The sequence below is a fragment of the Enhydra lutris genome, unplaced genomic scaffold (genome assembly GCF_002288905.1).
Source record: "Enhydra lutris kenyoni isolate GAN:26980312 unplaced genomic scaffold, ASM228890v2 scaffoldscaffold37, whole genome shotgun sequence".
In the NCBI taxonomy this organism is placed as follows: Eukaryota; Metazoa; Chordata; class Mammalia; order Carnivora; family Mustelidae; genus Enhydra; species Enhydra lutris.
Genome location: NW_019154121.1, coordinates 32377917 through 32404368, shown reverse-complemented (window position 1 = coordinate 32404368; position 26452 = coordinate 32377917). Strand labels below are relative to the sequence as shown.

At 56.4% G+C, this 26452-nt stretch overlaps 1 protein-coding gene across 1 annotated transcript in view; it reads left to right on the top strand.

Annotated features, from left to right (window-relative positions):
* The first annotated feature begins 354 nt into the window (after positions 1-354).
* LOC111154427 (vasoactive intestinal peptide receptor 2) overlaps positions 355-26452 on the top strand; it is a 55288-nt gene continuing 29190 nt past the window's right edge. Inside the window, exons 1-3 of the mRNA XM_022514022.1 lie at positions 355-417; positions 2819-2918; positions 22724-22831. Of these exons, the coding sequence (XP_022369730.1) occupies positions 355-417; positions 2819-2918; positions 22724-22831 (271 nt within the window). The remainder of the gene's footprint in view (positions 418-2818; positions 2919-22723; positions 22832-26452) is intronic.

The following is a 26452-nucleotide window of genomic DNA, read 5'->3' as shown; positions in this document are numbered from 1 at the left end:
CGCGGTGGGAGCGGGCGCGGGCGGGGACGCGGGGCGGAGGGGGGAAGCGCGCGGGGCCAAGCGGAGAGCGCGCGGGGCTGGGAGGGGAGGAGCTGGGGACGCTGGGAGCAAGGCCGAGGGAGAGTGGGGGGCCGCGGGGAGGAAGGGGCGCGGGGCGGGGCCCCGGGCGCCGGGGGCGGAGTCGCGGGCCGCGGGGAGCAGCCAGGCCGGCGGCCCGCGGGGAACCAGGCGCCTCTCCCACGCGCTCCGGCGGCCCAGTGGCAGCGGCAGGGCGCGCGGAGCTGCGACCGCCGGCGGGAGCGGGGCCGGAGCGGGGGTGCGCGCTCGGCCCACGCTGGCGTCCGCCGAGCCGGGATGAGGGCGCCCGCGCTGCTGCCGCCCGCGCTGCTGACCTGCTGCGGCTGGCTGCTCGCCCCCGTGAGTGCGTCCGCGGCCCCCGCCCTCCCGCACCCCACGCGCGTCCTCCCTCCGGGGACTGGGGCGCGGCTCCCGACCGCGGCGCTCCCCTCCCGCGTCCGGGCGCGGGGCACCGGGCCGGCCCAGCACCCTCGCTCGCCGGGGTCCGGGTCCGGGTCGGGAACGGGGTGGTCGGAGGAGCCCCGGTACCCTCCCCCGCGGGTCAGACGAGGGCTCGGGCGGGGAAGGGGCGGCTGTCGGTCCCGTCCGTGTGGTCCCCGGTTTGCTGGAAGCGGGACCCGGTCAAGGAGGCGCTGTTTTGGCCGCTGCTTCCCGGGGGCGTGAGGCTGGGCGCGCGGGGCGGTCACGTCGTCGCCCCGAGCGAGGGACGGGGGACAGGGCCATGCCCGCCCCCCCCCCCGGGAGACCGGAGTTGGCCTTGTCACGGGCGCCGCTCCGTCTCCTCCTGGGTCTCGTCGCTGCTTTGTGTTTGTTTCGTGTTTCGGCCAAGTTCCCTTCGGACGCGCTCTGCTTCCTCCGTCGCGGCTCCTTGCAGGGCGCGGGGGGCGCGGGGGGCGCGGGGGGGCGCGGGGCGCCCGAGCACCGGGTGGTTCGCGACCGCGCGACCCGCTTCTCCGGCTCCCGAGAGCTCTTCCTTGTGTCGGAAGGAACCGTCAGCCCGGTTCTTGCTCTCCTCCTGCGCCGAGGCAGGGCTTGCGCGTCCGTCCGTCCGTGTGTCCGTCTGCCTCCGGATCGCGGGGCTGGAGCCGCGGCGGTGAAGCCCCGGACGCAGCTGTGCGGGGACGTTGTGTCGCGTCTCGTTGTTGGCGTGGGAACCGACGAAAGTCCCTCGTCTGGGCTGAAGGCCACCGGGTCTGTCCTGCGGAGGAACGGGGTTTAGGGAGACCCTGTTAGGGGCGCCGGGGGGGCCAGTGGGCTGGGCGGCTGCCTTCGGCTCTGGTCACGGCCTCAGGGTCCGGGGATCCAGCCCCGCTCGGCGGGAGCCTGCTTCCTCCTCTCCCTCTGCCTGCGGCTCTGCCTGCTTGTCCTCTCTCCCTCTCTCTCTCTCTGTCAAGTAAATAAATAAAATCTTTCTTAAAAAAAGAAGAAGACCCTTGTTAGTCATTAACGCTTTGAAAGAGCTGGTTGTCACAAGTACCAGGATTATTCTGGCTAATGCAGCTTTGATTCCCAAGGTGTCCCAAAGTCAGTCGTTGCTCTGCATGTTCAAGAATGTCAGGAACCGTAGCGTCTTTTTATACCTTGACAAACATTTTGTAAAGTGAACGTAATTTTCCCAATTCTAAAATTTAAAGACCATGGACTTGTTCATACAGGAGAAGTACAGTCTGTCCGAAACTAGGAGGTTCTACAGTGGGTGTTGTCCAGTAGTAATGGGGGGGGGGGAGGACACTTTGTGTCTTTTTAAAAGTGAGGGTAATTGTGGCAAAAGTATCAGCATTTTCTTCTTTTAATTCTGTTTAGAAACGTTATACCTGGTGAGGGTCCCCGTCGAGCGTTTGGATAGTAAGGTCAGTGAATACAGGTGGCCGTCACCTACCCAGAGTACGACTGCCTCCCAGGAAAAGCAAGATTTTCTTCAGACAGAGCAGGGCTGTGCAGCTCCAGCCTGCAGTACGAGTACTTGGGATGGGGAGAAATAAAAAAGAGAGAACGTTGGATTTTCATAAAAGCAGAGCTCGGAGACTCTTTTCTTCCAAGACTGAAGCGTGCGGCTCTGTCTGATGCCCACGCCCACAGGCGATCTCACTCTTCCCCGGTTCCACAGCTTTAGTTCCCGCGACAGGTCGCTACAGGAAATCACCCACCTCTTGTTCAGGCGGCATAACACTCTTCCCTCTCTTCCTCTCCCTACTTACCCTCTGATCTTTTTGAAAATCTTCTTCACACCAAACTCTAACAGTTTCAGATGTGACCTCGGGCTCTGCAAACGAAGTTATCCCGTTAGAGGTCTGTCCGGCAAGTGCAAGGCTGTCCTTCGATGAGGCGGGCTGGCGTCTGGGGCTAGCGCGTGGTCATTAAGAACAGTCTTGAGAGCACACGTGTGTGTACTGTAACTAAATCGAGGGCTAGGAATGGAGGACTCGGACACTGAGAGGTCACTGGATTAAAAAATCTATTGCTACCAAAGTGGTACGAACAGAAGACGATGTGTGGGTTAGTAAGTTGCTTTCTGCGCAGAAAAAGATTCTGTTAGGGTTACATTTGTGTTATAAGTCTTTTACAAAGTAATTTTTTTAATAATGATGTCAGAAATATGAAGGTGATTGCTTTTAAGTGAGTGTTATTTGGGGAGCAGTTTAGAACCATGAGCAGTTGGTTTTGTTTTGTAGAAGTGTTGTTTGACTTTCCTCTTATGGTGAAATTTTTAGTTACTTCCGTTTTTTTAAACCTTGACCAGGTGAACAGTGTTCACCCAGAATGTCGATTTCATCTGGAAATACAGGAGGAAGAGACAAAATGCACAGAGCTTCTAAGGACTCAAACAGGAAAATACAAAGGTAAGATAGCCGCTTGGTGAGTACAGGGGCTCAGCTGGATAACCGGGCAGGCTGATAGCTCCCCCTCACTCTGAAAATTGATGTTTTAAAGTCACCCGCATCTTCAAAAAATAAAAAGGTCTGTTTCCACTGCCGGGGGCCGGGGAATCCTTCCCATAATAAACTTTTTTTAAGTTATTTTTATTAATATATAATGTATTATTAGCCCCAGGGGTACAGGCATGTGAATCATCAGAGTTACACATTTCACAGCACTCACCATAGCACACACTTCCCACTGTCCATCCCCCAGCCACCCTCTCCCTACCCAAGCCTTAATCCTTAACAGTAACAGTATCCATGGTTTGACATAAGAGCAAATTACTAAAATATTTTCATGGGCATTGTTATGCTTTGCAAAAGCAACTCCATTATCCATGGAATGAATATTTTTATCTGATTTCTCGCATTTAAAAATTTTAGTCACATCCCAGATGATTTTAGTCCAGTTAGGAATGTGGAAACACCAGAAATCAAACAGGGAAATGAGACTTCTGTTTTCCTGAAGACAGACCTATTGTGAATACAGCAGATTTGCTCACTTTACCTTCTCCAGGTCAAACCGCACATGCTGGGACCGTGTGTACTCTGGCTAGGCACATTCACAGTCTGTAAATTCAGAAGGTTCCGTGATAACACCCACATTATAACAGAAGCAAAAACCTTTTGTCTTTCATCTTCATTCATTTTCAAGACAAAAAGTGAAATCAAAGACTCCGTGTTAAAACAGGTTGGTGTCCTGCAGGGGGACTTGAGACCAGAAGTTACGCACTTGGGCTTTGTTCTAGACCACTGCTGCCCAGAAGAGATAGAAGGTGAACCGCATAGATAATTTTTAATATTCTAGTTACCCCATTAAAATGTGAAAAAGGGGAGATTAATTTTAATATACTTTATCCAAAAATATCCAAACCATTATCATTTCAACTTATAATCAATATAAAATATGGATAAGAAACTTTGAATTTGTTTATACTAAATCTTAGGAACCGAGTATTTGATTTGCACTTACAGCACATACACTGTGGACCCACCTCACAGCAGCCAGGGCCCCTCCCCCACCACCACACGGGACAGGACGGCTTCGGACCAATTAGCCAGCTCTGAGGATAGATGAGACACAGGTCCTGTCAGCCAGCGCCTCAAGACAAATCTATCATCATGGCCACTGAGGTCCGTTCCCTTCAGTGAACATTAAGAGATTTAGGAAAAATCAATGCAGACAGGAGCCAGAATTTAGAATTCTCTGGTGAGCGTCTGGTGAGCCCAGGTCCCAGCAGCACCATCCATGAGACCTCCAGCTCAGAGACAGGTGGGCCAGCCCGCTGCCTGCTGCCTTCTCAGTAGGTGACACTTGGCCATCCGAAGATGCCTGGAGAGTGAGCTCCATACCCCTCACACCATCACTGTGCGGTCCGGGCACTGATGTGCTCTGAGGCTGCCCACAATGGCATTCACTCACTAGTACTAACTGTCCTCCTGGAGCAGCGGTGAACAGAGCCATGTCTTTGCGGGAGTTCATCTTCCAGGGTTCACGGGGCGTCATAGGCTCTGCGGGGCCGAACGCTGCCATTTCCTGCTGCCTTCTTTAGGCCATACTTCCCAGGCCCTCTGCCACAAGCCATGGACACACACAGACTGTCCCAAATGGGGAAGGAAGAGTGCTGTCGACACTGCTGGCATGAGTACATCATGAAATTGCGGACCAAGCTGTACTCAGTTTTATTACTGTTGACAGATTCTTACAGATGGCACACCTGTCCCTAGCCTGCACCTGGGCGACAGCCCCCTTCCCTCGCTGCCCTCACAACTGATGTTTTAGGGAAAAGCTCTGGGAATACTTCATGGTTCTTTCTTGTCACTCTTTATTTCCCACATTCATCAAGAACATTTTGTTAACAAATAGAACACTGGCACTATTTCAGTGGGCAACAAGGAACACTTAACATTTAAAAAATAGCATACGGCTCATGACTTTCCCTCTGCGGAATGTCCTCACGGTTGGCCTGGGGTTGGCTGGCTAGTGGACAGAGCAGCGTGGAGGGGCATCTGTAGGTCTGTGCCTGTGGCTCGCCTGACAGGTGCTGTGTGATGAGAAAGGGGACTCGTTCAGGGAAGCTAAGTTTTCTGCCATTATGAAATAGGCCACAATCAGGGGCTTTTATATGTATAGGAAAGATTCTTCATTACTGGTTATCTCACACAGATGGAGTGTGGCATTAGTTCATTCAAAGCAATGTCCTTTTGGTTTTACTCTGTTCCAAAGACACAGGTCTCACCCCTAGTCCCTGACCAACCCTTCATGAGGATAAGGTGTTGGCCCAGGGCGAGCTGATGGCCTTGTGGCTGGGCAGAGCCGACGCGTGGGGCCGTGGGGATACGGGGGGCGACTGGCAGCTGCTCTGTGCAACCCTTGGTTGTTACTGTGAGGAAATGCAGGTGCCAAACTGCCCAGCTTCCTATTTTCAGAAAATATCAGAAATGTAGACTTTACCTAAAATATTCCAGTTTATTAAAAGTTTACAACTAGTTCTTTAAAAAAAAAAGTTTTGCAGGAGACAGGCAGACCTCCTGTGGGGCAGGCAGACATTGCCCGGGAGCTGTCAGGTTGCTCTCTCCAGGATGTCTGGGCCCCTCAGGCCTCTCACCACCATCGGACACGCCTCTGGGGGGTCAGGACACCCTAAATGCTCAGCAAGGTCTCCTTCGCAGGCACCTCCTGCCTGGGTTCAGAGTGGCTCAGGGGTGATCTGTACGTGACCCACATCAGACAGTGGGATGGCGACATCTAAAGGCAGAGTCTCTGAAAATCTCTCGTTCGCCGTGACATCAGCTGGAGCAGAAAGAACATGGTAGTTTTGGATAAAGGTTGTAAACGGTCTTCCTTGTTTGGAGCGGCCCAGAAAGACACCACTCAGTTTTCTTGCAGCGACAAGCATCCGTCTTGGATGTTTTCTTTTATGGAAGGCTCTTATTATTAATATTAGCTCTATAGCAAAAACACCTGCGTGTGACTCATTTCACCTTCGGACTTACAGGAAGAGCCTGCTACAGGCCACCTGCCCTTCAGGAGAAGAGCAGCCATAGGACTGTGTCCTGGGCCTGGCCTCCCTTCGGTTTTCTGTGAAGAAGGACAACTTGTGTTCTAAAGTCCTTTTTTTCTGTTTGCTCGTTGAGATATGCATGGTTCAAATGCCAGAGATATAAATAGGAATAAGTTACCAGAATAAAGATACTGTGGATGAGGGAAACCAGAAGCAGAAAGTGAAGGCTTTCTGACTGATGAGAAGAGAGTGTACATTTGCTTCATGGAGTTAAAAGTGAGAAGGTCTGTAGTGTCTGCTTTTAAATCCTATAGGATTAAGAAGTTGGTGTAAAAACAGAAACAAGGAAAAACTAGTTCTTATTTTAGTGAGGTCATGCGGATAAATCTGATAGTTCTTTTTCCTGCGCTCTGGGTCTAAAGCAAATGCAAACACATGAATCCAGACAGAAGACGACTTCAGTTCTAAATCCTTTTAAAGAATTCACTGTATAAGAAAAGCTTAGGAGCTATTTAGAGCTTTGTCGTTTAATATTGACTCATTGATAAGACTAACTTAATCCTCCTAATAGATGTATGAGGTGCTCTGAGGCCACCAGTGCCTAAAACTATAGTGAAAGTCCAGCCCTGTTTCCCGGCGGTGGCCTGTGCTGACCTGCGGCGGGCAGGGAATGAGTCAGCCACTCAGGCTTTGCCCAGTTTTCCTGCCTGTGCACAGAGTGGAGAGGAACTTTTGTGTGACTTTGTGTTTTTACACCTAGATCTGGAGGGCCTGTGGCCTGGGCCTGGGGGCCTGGTCCCCCACATAGGTGGGACCCATGTTTTCTGGACAGCCCCACACCTGGAGCTGTCCCATTCAGGTGCACGGCTGAAGAGGGTAGGGTGGTGAATGTTAGCTTAGGACCAGGGCCATGGGAGGTGCTAGACTAAAAACTTCCTTTTCTTTGACTTTGATCTACTTGTCCAGAGCGGTGGGGGTTTGAGGGGTTTGGAGTCTCCTACTTGCAAGCTGGCAGGTTAGCAAAGAGGCCTGCCAGAGGCTCGGGGCTCTGGGCCCAGACAGACATGGTTGCCCCTGGCACTCGGGCACCTTGGGAGCCACGTTCGCATGGTTCCCTTCTCCCGAGTCCCCCGGGAGCGATGCAGGTCAGCCATGTGACACAGTGCCCACAGCAGCCTGTGTCACAGCTGAGGAGCCCCCAGTGTCCCAAGGAGGCTGCCGGCACTCCTGCCCAGCCTTTGCTCCAGAAAAAGATTTTATCTCATCGCGGTGCTCCGTCCAGAGGGAAGCACTCTCTCCGTCCAGCAGCCTCTGTGACAGGCATCCCCAGATAGTCTGGAACAAAGCAGGTGCACCGGGGAGAAGCGTCTCCGGCTCCGGGACAGTGGCTGCTCAGCGGGGCTGAGTCCCTGCAGATTCTCCGCAGCACGGCTGTGTGACCGCAACTCGCTGTCCTGTGCCGTGCTGGCCCTGCGCCACGCTGGCCTCAAGGGGGAGACGACATTTTGTTCCCGTCTCAGCCCGAGTCTTACGCAGTGCTTGGCATTTAAAAAGATGTTGAGGAAGGTTTTGCTGAACACATTAATGAGAATCTTCACATTAAAAACTAAGTAAGGTACCCCTGGGGCAAACTACATTATATGTTAATTAAAAAACTAAGTGAACATCCACCTGGAAAAAACCCGTTCAGAAACACATCTAATGACAGCTTTTCCCACTGCAGACGTGCAGTTCCCCTCCCTGGAGGCAGCTCCCCTCCCCCCGGCGAGGCACAGGGGAGATGCACATGGCCCCTCCGCTCTCTCCTTCTGCTGATGGAAATGTCATACCCTATGTCCTTATGCCTGTCTGTACTTTGCCTTCCTTTTTTGTTTTTGACTTCAGCAGTGTACTTGCTGACGATTCTTTGCTGGTGTAATTACCCTAAGAGCTGTGTAGTATCTCGTTAGTCTGTCCCAGGCTCCTGGCCTCTTAGGGTAGCTTACAAGCCACACTCTAGTGACCGCATTTGTTCCTGTGAGTAAAACATTCCACCAGCATTTGACGGTGGGCTTCAAGCCACTGATCATGAAATCGTATGACCAAGTAACATCGTTTTCACAGCTTTATTTCTGTGATGTTCGTGTCCCATAACATAGAAGCGATTACGTCCCATTTTACACCCAGTCTTTCCCCACACCTTTTCATCACAAAGGGAACGAGACTGTTTCATGAATGGGTTTCCTCCCAGAAAATCAAGGGGGAGGATGTCACCTCTTCTTGGATGCCCGCCCGTTGGGGTGCCTGTTTCTGCCGAGGGGCCCGGGTAGAGCCCTGCCGTCGCGTGCACCTTCAGCTCGGAGATGGTCCTCCTCCCTGCAGAATGTGCGTCCTTGAAGAGCCCGCCCCGTGTTGATGACTTGCTAGTCCCGGTCCTCAGCAGACACACAGGTCAGGGCGCACACTGAGCACCCACCGTCGTCTGTCCACGCGGGTCTGAAAGGAGCCGCTCGGGACGTCAGCAGTCAGCCCAGCCAAGGAGAAGGCAGCGGCCTTTCTGGGGTCAGGATGATGCCAAAGCCCATTTCTTCCCTTTCACTCTCCCTCTGATGTAAGTTGGCCCTTGTTCTGGTCCAGACTTCTCTGTGGGCCGATAAGTTAAAGAGCCTGATCTGTTTTCCCCCTTAGTACTGGGTCTTTTCTTTTCTTTTTTTTTAAACTAGATTTCTCCTAATTCTAAACTCCTTAAAATCAGCTAGTAGCCTTAGAGAGTTAAATAACCAATAATTATTTATCGAGTTTTCTGAAAATAATGACTTAAAATTTACTTTTTATAGGAAATGAATCTCACTGAAATAAATTCTAACCTGAATTAAATTTTGTGTTCAGACTCCTATCAGGAATCCTAAACCAGAAACCCATTTCTAGCAGACAGGGCTTCCGCACACCTAGCAGCACAGTGATCACTGATCTTGCTTGGAAGGAGAAAGCTATGACCTGATGCCCACTAAATCACAGGAAGGAACTCCGAGGGGTTCACGCTGCCCTGCTTGGACCATGTTAGCTTCTGCGTCCTTCCTTCTAAGACCCGCCGAGTCTCGGCCCAGCGGCGGGCCGACCGTCTCCGCTATTTCTGTCTCTTTGCTTTGTGGGTCCCCCTGAGCTCAGATTTCCTCCTCCTCCGGATTCTCACAGCAGCAGGGGCAAGTTCTGCTGCTTTTCCAGTCAGTGGAAGTTGGGTTTCTCCCCTGATGAGCCCTGGCAACCTGGGTTCTAAGTCCACCGATGTTTGGGATCTCCTGTGCTGTGTTCACGGCCCAGAGTTTGTCCAGCCTTTCCTCTCCGGAGCCCAACCCACCCCACCACCCCCACCGGCATGGGAGCGCTTGCGAGGCAGACACAGCCCCGGTCTCTTCCTGGGCCTCTCGGCCACCAGGACCCACAACCACGAGCCCAGGGCTGGTGCTCCTGCGTGGAGGACGGGTTCCGCTCCCACACGACCTCCTCGCCTTCATGCTGGCTTTCCATCTGGCCTGTTTGTGATTATTCGCGCAGGTTGCCGTCCTTCCTGACCAGGACTTGGAGATAGGAGCTGCTCTGCTGCAAGGCTTTCTAGAGTTTTCTGGGTCAAGCACCAGCGCAGGGACCGCCTCGGAATGCTTCATAGCCAGGACCTCTGGGTCTGAGTGTTCGCTCGTGGCGCGGACTGAGTGAGAATGAGGCTGTCACTTGCCGACGCACCTGCAGATTCCGTCGGTCATCAGCTGCCGCAGCGTGTTTTCATTCAGTGTCTCCCAGGACAGAAGGCGTGAAGAGAGGTTGGTCAGGACATGGTCCTCCCCTGGGAACCCCGAATCACGTCCCCAGTGGCAATGCTGTGGGTGAGCAGGGATGGCAGTGCTTGAGTCGAGAGACAGTAAGATTTCTGAGGGGGAACCCGAGTGTGAACTCACGGTAACATCAGTTTACTTGCAACCAAAAACCGTGATAGGAAGATGCCTGAGGACTTGGGTTATCTTTCCTCGGAGTGAAGGCAGAAACGGGATGGACAGGAAAATGACCCCGAATAATGGGTGCTTTTTGCTCATGAGCTAACCGGTGATCAGCACTGTGGTCATTCTCCGTAAACTTCTTATGCGCAGCGGTCCTGCTCTGTGACCTTGGTCCTGGTTTCCGTTGGGCCTCCTGTGTCCTGTGCTCAGCCCTGGGATGGATTCAGTCCCACCCAGCCAAGCCCCGTAGTCTCCCTTCCAACTCATGTTGCCTTGGTATCGCTTCTGTCATGACAGCGAACGCAGGCCCCATTCACGTTAGGCGTGGGGTCCCATCTCAGGGTTCCTCGGCTTCTTGGCACATAAGCATCTGCTGGAGGGACCTTTCCTGTCAGGCACAGACTGCAAATCTCACTCAGTGCTGAGGGCAGAGGGAAGGCACCCAGCGTGCCGTGCCCCTGAGACGTGGTGCGGGGCCCTGTCTTGGGACAAGGCAGGGAGATGTGCACAGAGCCCTTGGCAGGGGAGCCGAGTCTTAATCGGGAAAGCAATCGTCAGCCGCCCTGTTGAGACGCATCAACGTGCAGAAATCCGAGAGCGTTCTGAGCACGGCATCCAGGCTCGCGGCAGACAGAGTCCGGGTCCCTGGTCCCACTCGGATGCTCTTTTTACAAAGTGACGTGTGGCATCTTAGAGAGAAGATGCTTTAGAAAAGACCTTCTCTCCTCCTCTTTAAAGTCTGCTTCAAAGGGAAGGGAAGTTCCTTGACGCTCCACCATCTGTTAGCTGGAACGGAGCCTAACCTCTCCTGCATGCTCGTCGTTAACTGTCAGCGCGTCCGGCCCACGCCACCTCTTTGGATAACGGTTTCCAGTGCCCACTACAGCCCTCATGGAACCAGTGTTTCCTTTCTTCCGGCCAACAGCAGTGGTTTTGAAGTCTCAGGACAGGACCATCTTTCACTCCTGGTGCCTCTGGCCTGAGTTTTGTCATCCCGGCCCTGGTGGGGCCGAGTCCGTTCTCCGCTTCTCTGTGTGTAAGCGCGGACCCGCCGCACGAGCCGTGGTTTCTCCGCGGGTGGAGACCTCGTGGCAGGGATGATAGGCCGCTGGCACAGTGGCCGACATCTGCACCCTGCCCCCTGGGGCATCAGGCCGGCTGTGGCCACAGTCCAGCAGCCGGAAGAGGCGGCGTCCCCCGCTCCGCAGCGGATCTGTGAGTTCGCGCAGCTCTGCCCTTCCCTGCGGCCGGAGGAGAGGCCTGTTGGCGAGGACAGCGGGGGTGAGGCCTGGCGGCGTAGCTCCTAGGGACAAGGGCAACATATTTGTCCTACTGTCCCCCCAGCGCTTCTGCTCTGTCCTGTGAGACCCTGGGCTCCGTGCGCTGGGGCACGAAAAGATCCTCGCAAGACTGTCTCCTGGCTCCAAAACACACACAGGGATTCGGAGGAGGGAGTGATTTTCCGGGGGCTGGAGCTTGGAGAGGCAGGCTTTGGACATGCAGCAAAGGGGGAGACACACGTGTCAGGGGCGCCGAGCCTTAGCCTGGGGTGAGGGGCTGGGAACAGGGAAGGGAGAGCAGAGTCGACCCACAACCTGGACTGCTGAGAGTGAGAAGCCGAGGGAGGAGCTCTGAGCTGTGGGGTGTGGGGTTCGAGCCACGCTTAGGACAGCTCAAGAGGCAGGTGCTTCTGAGAGGAACAACAAGGGTGGCGCTGGGAGCGGAGAAGCCGCTGGTGACATCCGGGTGGGAGATGCTGATGTCGGCTGTGGAGGGGGATGAGAAGAGCCGTTTGCACGGACCAGGGCAGCCAGCTGCCCACTGCAGAGTGATGGTGACCAGGCAGGTCCCCACGGCTGGGCAGAGGGGGCAAACTGCCCTGGAGAGACACCGGAAAAGCAGGAGGCCCAGGAGAGGGCGGAGGAAGAGGCACCTTAGGGTGGGAGCCCCGAACGTGTGTGGAAGCAGAAGGGAAGAAAGGGGAGGAGGAGAGGCCCTAGGGCAGGAGGAGGCAGCCCAAGCCAGACCTAAAGGTAGAGACGGGTGGGGAGGGCAGAATGAGGATGGAGAGGGCTGTACGCGCAGGACCCACAGGAGGCTGCCCTCCTGGCTGGATGGGGGCTGGAGGGCTCACCAGAACCGGGGCCCAGGGCACTGACTGGTCACCCCGGGCCCTGGGTGACTTGCACACCCATCCTCTTGTCCTGCAGACCTTGCTCAGAGCCGTGCCTCCCACCAAGCCCAGAAGGGCCTTCCACAGGGGCCGGCCATAGAGCAGCTAGAGACCCTGTTGGCATGGGGCCACGGGGCCCAGCGTTTCTGTGCCTGGGTGGGTCCTCGCACACGTGGTCACACCCAGCCGGGCGTCTGCCAGGCTGTGTACGAGTGTGATTTGTCTCACTTATCGTAACACCGTAGGTCTACGTCCTGGAGTGATCCCAAGTCACCCAAGTCCTGACCATGAGTCCGTGGAATATTATCCTGGGGTGGCGTGGCAAGATTCCCTCAGCTTCAAGTCTCTGCGTATCTGCCTGTGCCTCTCTGGCCCACGCAGACGTTCCCGCAGCCCCACGTTGTCACAGACGTTGGGAGGAAGGCTTTTGAAACTCTGAACATTTAAGGAAAGAGAGGAAAGAGGGACACCTAGGTGGCTCCGTCAGTGGACCGTCCAACTTGGTTTCCACCTGGGTGGTGATCTCGGGGTCGTGAGATCCAGCTGCACGTCTAGCTCTGTGCTCAGCAGGGAGTCTGCTTGGGATTCTCTCTCTCTTTCCCCCACTCTGCCTCTCCCCCAGCCCATGTGTCCCCCGCCCAAAAATACAGAAACAAAATCTTTAGAAAAAAAGAGGAAATAGAGGCTGTTTACGAAAGGTCACGGCAGCAAACATCGTAGTGGGGGAAGGGCGTCCGCATGCTGTACGCGATTTAGCACGCTCAGCGACGTTCCTAACAGACGCCGTTTTAGGGCCTACGGAAGCTGCCCGAGGTTGGCCATGCCCAGCTGCCTGAGGAGGGGTGTGGGCGCTGCTCCTGCCACGGAGGGACTGGCAGCCCGTCCCTGAGCAGCAGGGCCGGCACAGAGTCCCACTCACGGGCACCAGGTTGGCTCAGGCTCAACTTGGAAGACAGTTCCGTGTTCGGGACTTACTGGACTCGATGTGTTTTTTTAAATATATAGGTTCAAACTGGACCTCTTCTTTGAAAAATCCTTTTGTTCATTTCACAGCCTTGGTTAATTCTGGACTTGGAGTGTTGGTATGGTGGGAGCTCAAGTCCCAGAATAGGACTCCCTCCGCCGGAATCCACCTGTGCTGCCAACCCCAGAACAAAGCTCTCTTGCCTCAGACACAGACTTTCGAGTGATCCATCTTCACAGGGCGATCCCGCGGCAACGTCCCAGCAGACGGCACGTGCAGACCTGAGCTGTGGTTCTCGTCCCGGCTCCCGAGGCGGGAGAACCGCATACAGCACCCTAATTGGGCGGAATATGGGCGTTCCCTGGCATTGCCTGTGAAACACTCCTTGGACACACTAAGCGTCTTCTGCAGAACCGGTGTGCCCCTGCCCGGGGGCCCCGCAGGCGCCTGAGGGAGCGACATGACCCCCGCCGCGGTCCAGGCCTCCTTGGTGGTTGCTCTCAGGGACCAAGGTTTGACCTGCCCTGTGCCCCGTGTGCAAGTCAGGAATGCGGAAGAGCCAGCCCCCGGTGATGTCTCTGCGGGCACACGTAGTCCCCTGCGGTGCTTGCTAGTGGGAGGAGCCCTCGGTCACGGCCCTCCTGGTGCGGGGAACCACTCGGGGCCTAGCAGGTGCGCAGTCTCCACTTGCTGAAGAAATGAGTACTTGCCCCTGTGGTCGCTGAGAGGGCCCGGCTCCTCTCAGCTACAAGCTGTGCTGCGTCAGGAAGGAAGAGAAGTTTACGTGGGACCCAGCCCTGTCCGGCATCTGCCCGCGGAGGCCCCACGCGGTTCCGGCTGCTTGTCTTACAGACCCCTCCAGCAGCTGCCTCTGGCATGGGCTTGTCTCTCAACCACACTGACGTCTCTGAGACGAGCACACGCGTTAGTTCTGACGTATCATCGCTTTGGGGGGACTCCCCTCGAAAGGCTCCTTCCTGCTCTGCTTCTGCCCGCAACCATCAGGGTCGTCCTTCCCGATGGCGCACTTTGCCCAGCTCAGCGAAGGCACGGAGGCAGCGCGCCGTGTCCCACTGGTGGGCATTTTACGGGCACACGATGTAAATGCTCATCCTTAGAACGACAGGAAGAAGGAATCCCTCGTCTGGTAGGACTCGGTCACCACTGCTCGTGTTCAGATTAACTGGGTTCCGTGGGGCTTAGAGTAACAGCCACCCGAACAGGGAGCGCGCAGAGAGAGCCGAAGAGGAAACCCGAAACCGAGGAAACCGAGGGAGGGGCTGGCAGGAAAGTTTATGAGCGAGAGTGTGTTTTGGAGGCGCCAGGTCCAGCGGAGGGTTTCCCGGGATCATGGTCACAGGGTGGGGACGCGGGACCCTGCTCGTCATCAGCAGGCAGCGTCTTGGACAGCCTTGTTGGCTTCTGTGGGGCGGCTTGTTGATGGTAATTGCCAGGGCCACCGGGAAACCGAGGCCTGAGTGTCCACGAGTGGTAGTCCTGGGGACTGGTCTCTGAGCAGAAAGTCACAGCAAGGGAGGGTTGAGACGGTTGTCGAGTCGCCCCCAGTTGTAACTGCAGCTGCTCCCCAAAAGCTCCAAAGGCAGCCTTCGGGCCAAGAGCAAAAATCACAAGTAGCCCAGCCGACCACAGTGACCTGAGGCCTCAACGTCGGAGGGTCACTTCAGGTGTGCTGACCAGCACTGGGGGGAATCAAAGGGTCCGCATCTGGCCTCTCGAATCCTGGATGCCCCCTGTGTCTGGCCTCTTAAGTGAGGGGAGAGCTCTGGTCACAGCGTCTCCCGGGATCTGGGGCCCTCGAAGCCTGCCTGTGTGCTCCCCTCCTCGTGAGCTCCCCTGCTTGAGAGCACCTGGTGAACGAGGACAAGCCGCTGTCCTCTCGGGAGGCCGTCTGCAGCACAGCCCTGCCGCCAGCTCTGTGGGGCCAGCGGGCCGGCGGTGGGCAAGGGTCAGCTTGCCTGGGGCTCCGGGTCCAAACACGCAGCTGGGTTCACAGACAAACTCTCGTAAAAGGGTTTTTCCAGCTCAGTTGGAGAGTCACGCTGTTGAGCTTCTAGTTCTTTCATTTGGTAACAGGCATGGAGGGGGGCTGGAAATGGGAAACAGATCGATGGCTTTGATGACCAAAAAGATAATTCATTTTTTAAAAGACCATTAAATTAGAACTTTGGAGCTCAGAGGATCCATGGCCAAGCCCTAGGTGGTTGTAGAGCTGTGCCTGTCGGGGTCCCTCTGGTTCTCAGCTCAGTGGGAGGGACTGAGAATGCAGTGCACACGGCCCAGGCCTCCCTGGCGGCCCGCAGCACGGTGAGAACCTGCTCCGTGCCACTCCTGTCTCGTTCCTCTTCGGTTCATCCTCCTCCTGCAGGAGCGCTGGGCGCCAAGTGGGGTTCCTGTCTTCAAGGAATAAAAACGACTGAGCCGTAGCAGTTCCCGTCAGGGCACCGGCTGAGACCTCATCCTGCTCTCTGACTCGGTGCTTGCCCTCCGCCCTGGAGCCGCCGCAGAGCAGGGATGCACGGGGATGGGGGCTGTGACTGGAGGCAGAGACCCTGTCCGGCTGCCCAGAGAAGTGGGGTGGAGGTCGTAGCCAGGAGCACCTACAGGAAGACCAGCAGTTCCTTCGAGGAGGTCGGCTCTGAGCCTCCCAAGCCCCAGAGGCGGTGTGTGCAGGCTCCCACCCAAGCCGCTGAGGCAGGCCCCTGCCCACCCTGTCCTCCATCCTCCACGGGCTGCAGGCCGCCAGCTTGGCGTGAGCCCACCTGGAGTGAGACAAGTGGGACAGCAGATCTGGGAGGCTTGGGACGTGTTTCCGAGGGTCTCACGACCCGGGACAATCTGGCAGCTTCGAGGCAGGACCTCCCATCCACAGAGCAGAGGTTGTCACAGATGAGCTGCGACTCTTCCTGACCCTGGCACCCCGCTGTCTTTTGGACTGATCGCCCCCAGCCCTGTGGTCCTCGAACTTCCCACTTCCCTTTCTCCCTGGCCGAGCCCTGGTACTTATCTGAAGGGACTGAAATGGCAAAGGGACTGACGGAGAGGGACACTCCTTGTTGTTCCTCCCCCTTCAGAGATGTCCAGAGACCCCGGACCAAAGCACAGGCCACAGGGACGGCTGTGCCGCTGAGCTCCCCCCCCCCCACCTGCCACGGGCTTGAGCCCGGAGCGCAGCCCCACAGCAGGCGCCCCTGTGGAGCCCCAGCATGATCGGAGGCTGAGCCCACCTGCCGGCCCTTCAGGGGACCCCAGCCACCGCAGGTAAGTCGCCTCGAGGCTCTGTGGGCCAGGGCTTGGGGAGACACGCAGGCCATGGAATCGGGCTCTCGGGCAGCCTCGTCCTCTGTGAGATGCGCCCCAGTGGCCTTCGGTGTTCTGGGACGTGAACGAGTTCTCGTGCCCACAGAGCCGAGGGCGTGCGCAGCCCGGAGGACGCAGTGTTTCTGTCCACTCGACCGCGATCAGCATCCACACTGTGAAGCCACCTGCTTCTCTTTTAATGGTCACATCTGCAGGCCCAGCTGGGGTCAGCTCCTAGGGTCCTGGAGGGAGAGGAGAGCGTCAGGGGAGGGTCCCGGAGCCCCGGTCTGTGCCAAGCGGCCCGGTGCCATGGCAGCCTTGGGAGAACGTGAAGTGCCTGTCACAGGGTCACTGTGTCTGGGTTCTCAGCGTGTCCTGGTCCGCCGCTGACGGGACCACCCGCACTGAGCCCAGGAGAAGCTGCGGGTTAGGGAGAGCAGGCGCAGGCTCGTGGGCAGAGCCAGATGGGAGGTTTTCTGGTCTTTCTTGAGCAAGGTTTAAAAGAAATGAGAAGTAAATTAGGTCTCGTTGTCTGTGATGAAGGTCCTTGGACGCAGCGGCTTGTTCTCACCAGGGACTGAGGGAGCCGCTGAGCCGAGCGGGTCCCAGTTGGAGGCCTCGACGGGTTCTCCTCCTGCCACTAAACAGCAGTCACTTCCCAGCGCCTCCGGCCCAGTCGCTCCCGTCCCCTCATTCAGGCCGCCTGCAGGACAGAGTCAGAGAGTGGGAGGGAGGACAGGCGCGCGCACAGGCTCTCCTCTCCCGGCGGGTCTCTGTCTCGCCGCAGCCAGCCGTGTCTCGGCGTCCTCACTCGCACGGACGTGGCGGATCTGAGTTTCACGTGGGGCTTGTGGAAGCCAGTACAAGGGCATCTGGCAGACATCCCTTCACACCCAAGCAATGGAAATTCCTCTTGCGCGGCTGTCGCCTGGCTTTCTTCGGGACCCTGGCCGCCATCGTCCTGCGGGAGCTGCCCTTGGACAGGCACTGACCTCCCACAAAGCCTGGCAGAGAGGTCCTCACTTGAGGGCTGGGAGGAAGAAAAGCGCCCTTGTGGGCAGCCATCCTGCACACTCAGGTCGCTCTGGGCTGGACCTCTGAGCACTGTCTCAGCCTCCCTGCCGTGTCTGATTCTGGAAGAAGCTTTGCCACTTGGGACTTTAAACTCAGATGAAGCTTTTGAATGGAGAGAGTTATTGGTAGTGTTTGCTCATTGAAGTGGGGGGGACACCCGGCCAAATACTGCCCAGCCCAGCACCTCCGTGCCAGAAACATTGTTCCATCGTCTGTTCCTACAGCCCATTCCACACACTCGGCGGGAGCCAGGAGATCTGGTGTGAGGCACCCGACACAGCTGTCCCTGCCTCTCCTCCGCAGGCAGGGTTGCTCCTGCTGAGTTCCCTCCCTCCTTGTCACTGCTCACTGCTTCCCGGTGCACGCTAGGGAGACGCGGCTCTGTCACTTGACGCATGTGGGAACCACGAAGTCCATCCCTCAGAGCCAGGCCCACCCGGGGTTCCCTGAGCTGTCTCTCTGACCTGGTGTTTGTAGGGACTGGATTTCTCTCAGGGCAGGAAGGTGCCTGCAGCACCCCAGGACCCTCACACAGAGAGGGCAGCATCCGTGTGTCTGGCCGTGGTCACAGCCTCATCTGGAACCTAAGGCAGGACGTTTGGTACACAAACCCTGAGAGTCCACACGCAGAAGGGGAGACTGTCTCTGGCCCACTTGAGGCTTCAGGAGGAACCTGGCCTCGGGCACATGACTTGGGCTCTGTGCAGCGCTCTCAACACAGTATCTCGAACATGGAAGACCAAAGTGTGGGGAGCATGTGCCCTCAGGTCTTGGGAGGGCTGGTGGGGACATCGGCCTTCGAGGGTGAGAGCAGTGACGAGCAGAGATGAGAATGTGTGGCTCTGGACCGGTGAACGTTTGTGAGCGTTCACGAATCCCTTCCCTACAGAAAGTGTAACGTAAAAGGAATAAGGTTCATGTTGTGCTTTGCCTGAGAATTAGTGCATGTTTATGTCATTGAGAAAATGAGAACAAAATCCCAAACTCAAAACAACGCACGCGGCGTCCTCGGTGAGAGTTCCGACTTGGAGACAGAACTGGGTTTGAGGGGATTTGTTTCCTTTCAATTACAGCAGATTCCTCCCCCCTTGGACAAGATGGTCTCAAGTCGGTCGAGTTCCAGCTGCCTCCCTCAGAGTTTGTCCTCTGTGCCCGTGTTTCTGGGACCTTCCTGGAGCACGTTTCAAAAGCAGCCTGTCCTGAACCGTATCCATCGGCGTCGTGTATGGGCTCGCTGACAACGCTGTGACGTTTAAGAAAGCTCCGTGGGTTTTCTGAGCGGCTTAGAGTATTGTTCACTCTGGGCGACCGGACCCACTTTCCCTTGAAATGGGCAGGTCCCCTCCAGGTGGCATGGCCAGGCTCCCAGGGAGGGCTCTCCCTGCCCACCCGTCGCCTCCTCCGACGCCCCCTCAGTCCTCTGCTCAGCCAGCTGCTCGGACAGCACGTGAGGTGCGGAGTCCCAGCAAGGCGCTCGGTCTGAGAAAACCGGTGTGTGTGCTTTGGGGAAACTAGGAAAGTCAAGTTCCCGCCGAGCCGCTGTCGGGCTGAGGTGAGAATGACGCCCGGGGTCAGCTCTGGAACTTGAGCTGGGCAGGACTCTGCAAGCCCAGACGCTCCAAGTGGGAAGGCTGGACGAGGCTTCGGGTGTGTCTGCACAGGAGGGACACCGAGAGGCCCAGCAGGCAAGTCCGTACTCAAGGGAAAGCCTCTGGCTGGATGCTCCCAGTTTAAGTAACAAACACACACTTTTGTGTTTTAAATTAGTAGATGTTTAAGGCATTTTTTTCTGGCTTTTCGATTCACCAAGCTACTGACCGTCATTTGATTAAGAGGGTTTCTCCTCCATCTTCTTGGTGGGTTTTGAAAGACAAAATATTTGTGTGATAAGTGAAAAACACATTTTTTCCCAGAAGGTCCTCACTTATATTTATTCATAAAGTATCTTAGATAGTTCATACGGACTCGTTCAGCAGATAAACCACCGCAGGGAGAAAGTTTCTGGACCCCTTTACCCTCCGCATCGCTATCGGTACAGCAACGACGGGTGCTAGGGTGTTCTCTTTGCTCTAAGTTTCTTCATGATTTGCAAGAGCGGCTCGTTAGTCGGTTGTCTGTGGGCCTCAACTGCAGCTCGGGGTCGGTGCCGTCCGTGAGAACTTCCCGTGACGATCGGGGCTGTGTGTGGAGGGAGCTGTGCTGCCGTCACCGCCGACCACGCGTGGCCGCTGCAGCTGGGGAACTGGTCTGTTACTGTGTTTAATTTGAACTAATTTAGATTTAAATTGAAAGTGTCCCATGCAGCCAGTGGTTGCTGTGCCAGAGAGTGCGGTTGTAGGATTTTTCTCAGCTTCATACCGACGTGGTCCGCTGGGTTCTTCTTCCATTACTTGCTGTGTCAGCCCGGAGTCCTGGCTGGCGCTAAAGGACAGCAGTGATAGCGAGGGTCCCGTCAGGTCCCTGACTTTGGGTACACGCGGTGTTTAATCACTTCTAATCATACGGCTATTGGAAACAAGTGGTCTTCGTTATGTTAAAGCAGCCTCATTACATTCCCTTCTTCTTAGACTTCTGGAGAATCAGGAGAGGCTGCTAACGTTTGCGGGGCCGCTCTCGGAGGCTGCGGGTATGAGCAGGTGCTGAGGCTGCCAGGGCGCAACATGAGCAGAGTCCTCATGCGGCCTGATGGCCTCCCCGGGGCCTCACCGCTTCTACACCAGCCTTTTCTCCCAACTGTAACGTCTCTGCTCATACTGCTCTCTCACCAGGCCCGGCCCCTGCGGTCACACTTCTGTCCCCCGTCCAACCTGCCCTCCAGCACAGTCATGTCACAGCTGTTGGCTTATATTATTAGGGTCGCAGCTGACCATGTAACCGTCGTTTCTTGTATAACTTTGGGCTTTTCCGGGAACACTAAGTGGCTAATTCTCCTGCTCCTTCATTGTCTATACATTAGTAATTAAGCATCACACTTTGCACCAGAACAACCAGTGACTCTCAAGACAACTGGACACGAAAGGTCCTCACAATGTGCTCTTTCCTTCTTAGAGCATCTCCTCCTGGGTGCTCCGTCCTCCAGCCTGAGCTGGCCTGGCCGGTCTGGGGCCTCCCATGGGCTCTGCTGCGGTTGGGTGACATCAGCTCAGGCTCCAGAAGAACCTGGCAAGGGCAGGAAGAATGCAGGTCTCACTGCTCAGAGTGCAAACTTGACGTGATGCTCCCGAATTCTTCCCCACGCCGAGCTCGGTGTCCCATGTCCAGAGCCCTCCTGGTGGGCCAAGCCGCCTGCTTCTTCCTCCTCGTCCTCCACAGGCCTAGCGGCCTCTCCCTCATACTCAGCACAGGAGTGTGCTTTCTGTGCTCCAAGCGGACCGACATCTCTGAGCGCTGCCCTTTCAAACTTGACGTCATTTTGTGGGATTTGGGAAGTGGAAGAGAGGAGTTCTGGACTCCATTGGCTGTCTCCTGCCTTCAGACTGGCCACGTATGTGAACGCCCCCATACCAGCCTCCGGCCCTCACCCGCACGCGCCCCTGGGCTGGGCCTACTGCTCTCCCCGCTGGGCTGCCGGCCGGAAGGCTGGTTACTCCCAGGTAACATCCTGCACAGCCGCAGCGTGGGGCCCGGTAAACCCACAAAGGGAAGGCTTGCCAGTGCCTGAAAGGATGACCCGTCGGACTCCCGGCGCTCGAATCAAATCCCGCTGTGACGTGAACACTGACTGCAACGAACCCGTCGATCTAAGGTGTGTCCCTCAAGGTTCCGTTACTAAAGCAGAAATTGTGGTCTTCGTGGTGAGGATGGTCGGACCTTCCCGATACCCAGGGGCCAGTGCTCAGACGTGCTGCTTTCCCGTCGGTGGGGGCTCGGCCTCTGCTTGTGTTTCTCGGGACAGCTGGACACCTTCACCGGCCCCCCCCAGGGGCTCTCTGCTGGGAGCCCTGGCCCTGGCCGGGCTCCTCCAGGCCTCAGCCGCCACGTGTCTCCTGCGCTGACATCGGACGTGTCACGGGGGGGTCATTGCAGGGCCTGTCCCGGCCTGGTCTCTGCCGCGAGGCGCACACCTAAAGTCACTCGCCACCCATGGTCCTTGTTGACTTCTGCATATTTCTTCCAAAGCAGTATTTCTTTAAATATGTGAGAATGTTAACACACTATGAATTTATGCACTCATTTAATCATTGGCATATAATTAAATTTTTAGAATAAATATATTTTCACTTTTATTTTAAAACCTTTAGAAAGTACTTTCAAGGAAGTCAAAGCTCGACTTGCAGCCACTGTATGGGAGGTATCTGCGTCCTTAAAGTGAACACTCCCGGGCTCCAGCCAGGACTGTGGAGACCCGCCGGCGCCGGCGCCGGCGCCGGCCGCACAGGACCCGGCGGCTTGTGGAGCCACTGGTCGTTGTTTCCTCCTAGGCTAGAACGTTGCTCCTGCAACACTGATGTTTACGTGAAATACAGCACTTTAAGTGTCGTAAGATATTGTAGAAACACCTGGGACTTGGGGTAAAAAGCCCTGGGTTCAGGTGTGGATTCTGTCCTAGTTTGTGAGACGTTTCCTCTTGGACAACAGGCGTGTGTTTGCAGGCCTCGCACAGGGTGGGTGTTTGCCGAGACCCAGTAAGAGATCTGCAAAACGATGTAAGTGTCACGTTACACTAATAAGGTTATCTGATACCTGCAGGAGGGTGACTTAAGACTTCACCACTCAGATGCCGTCTTAACTGGTAAAATCAAGTGAGCTTTTCAAATATTTAAATTTGCATATTACCCTTGAAGTCAGACACCCTAAAAGCACACATGTACATTCATCCTGGGACCCTAAGCCTTCAGGACTCACACAAACCCCCGTAGGACCCATGTGGTCACACTGGGGGACGCACCTCAGCCGGAGAAAAGTAACTGACCGTTCTCGGAGCAGTCAGCGGCCTGCAAGATGCCTGGGGACGCTCAGTTACCTTCTGCCACACGTCCGGCAACTCCTCCAGCCGGAACACAATGAATGCAGAAGCTAAGAGTACTCTCCATCGTATTGTTGGTGCAAGCTTCTTTCACAAATAAGCAATTTGCCAGATGATTATCTGAGTAGTGGGCTATCTCCTTGCAAAGCTTTAAGGCCCACGACTTGCTGCCAGCGGCCTGGGCGTCCCCAGGAGCAGCGATGCCTCCGCTTCCTTAGTGCTGCCTTAGTCCTTGTCTCTCTCTCTCTCCCTCCAGCCTGCACTGGTGTCTGGGACAACATTACCTGCTGGCGCCCCGCGGACATCGGCGAGACCGTCACCGTACCCTGTCCCAAAGTGTTCAGCAACTTTTACAGTAAACCAGGTACCGTCTGTCCACACTGTGGAAGCCCAGGAAGATGCTGTGGTTGGCTTCCCCTCGAGGCCCCAGGAAGCAGCTTGCCGGTCTCCTTTACGAAGGGAGTCGGGACAGCTGTGCCTCATGGGCTGAGCTGGTTTTAGGAGCAGGGGAACCGAGAAGCTCCTTGCTGGGTCAGCCACCTGAAAGCAAACCCCGGGGGAGAGCAGGTCTCATACAGGACAGATGGGGCCTGGGCACCAAAATGGGGGGAGGTGGCAATGCCCATGAGGGCCAGTGGGCTTTGGGCACCGAGAATACGCATGTGGTTCCATGCTTTCGTCCATGGGTGGCTTCCCCGAGCCCGCAGGGAGCCTCCCCCACAGGTTCTGAGGCGCCCTGACGCTCAGGGACGGCGGCCGGCCTCTCCTGGAGCCCAGACGGCTCCTTGTCCACAGGGAACATGGTATTCATCGCACTGACTCCTCAGGTCCCACGGTCTCTGTTCCCGGGTCCGAGGGGCCAGCCACGTGGGGTTGCCACCTGTCCTAGGCCAGCTTTCTGTGCAATGGTGCAGCCTCTCGGCTCGTCCCCAAGAAGGGGCTTCTGTTGCGTTGTGCTTTGTTTTGTTGTACACGATCCAGATTTTCATAATATGAGAAAGTCTGTCTGGAAAAATAGGAAAGAGAAGATACATCTGGAAATTGGAAAGGCCTGATACTTGGCATTCTCTAGAGAACTGTTTTCATCTCGAGCAAACATTACAGGGTAAAAACACTGAGAACCAGAATTGTTGAAGCACGTTAATCAGAATGTCGTGGCACAGATTGGGATGGAGAAAAAGGAGGTTCGAAAGAAAAAGGCTTTGTTTCATCTCTGTGACCGGCAAGGTGAGACCTTTCCTTGGTGAGTCAGTCAATGGCGCAGGAAGAGAGGACAGAAATCAAGCTCAGTCACTGGTCATCTTCAGCTCAGAATCACTAAATCACCTTGGAGAAGCTGAAGTTTAGAAAATATCCTGTGCGTCAATAACGTTTCTACCAAATGGTTTGAACTATAATATTCTCCCAGAAATCCTAAGCAAACTAGCATAGACCCAGGCCTCCTTCCTCAGATGGCTTGGCTCTGGCTCCTTCCACGGGCAGCCAGGGGTTTCACGCTGACAAACATAAGAGCTCTGGCTCCTGGGCCGTCGGGTGTGAGCACCCAGCCTCTGCGAGACAGGAGCCGTCGGGGCGCCCAGTGCCCGGGTCCGCTCAGAGCCTGTCTGTGTGTGAAACCCCTGGGCATCCTCTGCTTTGGGGAATGAGAATCCAGGCTGTCTTGGGTTAAGTGCTTGATGCTCTTCTTGTCCAAGCGGGAGCAGGACACGGCCTCGCTATCGTGGGGGGCATCTCTCCCACCAGAGATTTGCAGGCGTTTCCCTGAGTCACAGCTGGACAGTCTGAGACATGTGCACCTACTCGTTCGGCCGGTCGCAGAGATGTGGCGTAGGAGGTGACAAGTCACCGCCCACGTGGAAGGCTTGGAGCATTCGTGCCATCACTTGGAGGAACCTGGGCCTAATGCAGAGCCGGGGGCTGAGCAGGGCTGGGGCCGGGGCCGACAGGCGTCAGGTGACAGTGGGCTGAGGCCCCAGAGATGAAATTCGGCAGAGATAAAAGTCTTGAAATCCAGCGAGGACCCAGTGGGCGTGACTCTGTGCAGTACTTCCCAGGCCACAGAAAGTGTTCCCAGACACACGGTCACTCCTCGGGGGCCCATGGGGAGCGCCGGGTTGTAGGGCGACTTGCAACGGCTTCAGCCCCCAGACCCAGATGTTCAAGAAATAGATCTGTGTTTTGATAAGAAGTGGTTTTCTTTTCTGAGTTCTCATACCTCCAGGGGATGGGAAGTGGAGGGCTCTCCCGACGCCATGCATGGGGTCACGCCCTCTGCTGTCTTCATGCTGGCGAGGCCCCTCGGAGCTGTGCGAGGATGTGGGCTGCCAGTCCACTCCCGCAGCAGGAAGGACTCTGCCTCCAGCGTGACGGCAGAGCCGGCGGGACCCGGTGCGGCACCAGAGCGAGTCTCTAAAGGGGACAGCAGCGAGCTGTCGAGTGAAGGGGTGGGGGGCAGGCTCAGAGGGGAGCAGGACTTGTTCTGAAGGGCCGAGACCTCACGGTGCCGCGGGGGCAGAGAGGGTGGGTGTGCCCCGCGTCGGGGACAGATGGGGCCGGAGCACACGCCCACCTGTCCTGAAAGGACGCACACAAGTCCCGAGATGAGCTGGGCGTTGGAGTCCGACCCCCACGCAGGCGGTGGGGCTTGCCATGCCTGCGACATGGAGCTCACGCGGGGAGCTGCTCTCACGCGGGCGGGTTGTCTGGAGAGCAGGGACCTCCACGCCCCATAGACACGGTGCTCTGGGCAGTGCAGACGCACCCACCCCTCCGCCTCGGTGGAAGACCAAGGACCCTCCCAATAGCCCCCGCAGACATACGCTCCATGAGCAAAGGACCGGGCGTCGGGGATCAGCCTTGGGGAGCAGGGACGGAGGCACCCGTCACGACTCTGCTGAGGGCCCCTAGGCAGTGCAGCTGAGCTGAGAGTCCCCCAGTGTGGTGAGGCTCCCATAGGGCAGATGGTCCCACAGAAGAGGTCCACCCGCAGAGGACAGAGAAGAGGGTCCTAGAAGTGCGTCCTCCCCACCTTCCCTTCCCTGGTCCTGCCTTCACCTCCCAGGCCTCCCCCCTCCTCTCCCCTCCCAGTCTCCTCCTCACTTCCCCGGACCCCCTCACCTCCCTGGCCCCTCCACTCACCTCCCAGGCCGCACTCACCTCCCCAGCACCCACTCACGTCCCCAGGTCCCCCCTCACCTCCCAGCACCCACCACCTCCCTGGGCCCCCCTCACATCACAGGACTCCACCTTGCCTCCACTATCCACTGTGGTCCCTGCCCTGCAGCTGCCCCCAGACCCCCCCGGGACGAGAGCAGGAGGAGGTTTGGGGCCTGGACTCAGAGAAACGCCGTGTTGGAGAGTGAGAGAGCAAGCCCACGCAACCCTGTGAGGGGCTTTGCCGAGGTCCCCTAACCCACTTTCTTGCCAGAAGGTCAGGGTCTGGGCCCTCCCGCGTGCCTGCACACAGTGTGCTGGGAATCGCTTATGCACATTATCACCTCAACGTGAGTGTGCCTGGCTCTAGATTTTGTCTATTAATCAATCACACAGGCCCCCCCGGTGTTGAAAACAAAGGGTTTTTGAGTGAGTAAACCTATTCCACCACTCAGTCATTACAGAACGTTGGGTGTGTTACTGAGCCTCAGTCTCATCTGTAAAATGGGAACCGTAATGCCCGCCAAGTCTGCTTCACGGCGCTGGTCCAAGACAGGCAGAGATGATGTGAGTTGGGTATCTGCTCTTCTGAGAGCCCAGGGGTCATGAGTCAGGGAGGAAGTTGGTGGCTGGTCTGCCGCTGAACCTCCCAGCACCAAGGGCGGGAAGTGCCTTCCCAGGCCTGAGCGTCCCACTGCCCGCCCCGCGAGACCCGCCGTCACCAGGGGTCCGTGCCCGGCCCTGAGGTCACTCAGCACCACGTCTTCTTTTTTAAATTTTATTTATTTATTTATTTATTAGAGAGCATCTGCAGCAGACTCCACACTGAGCG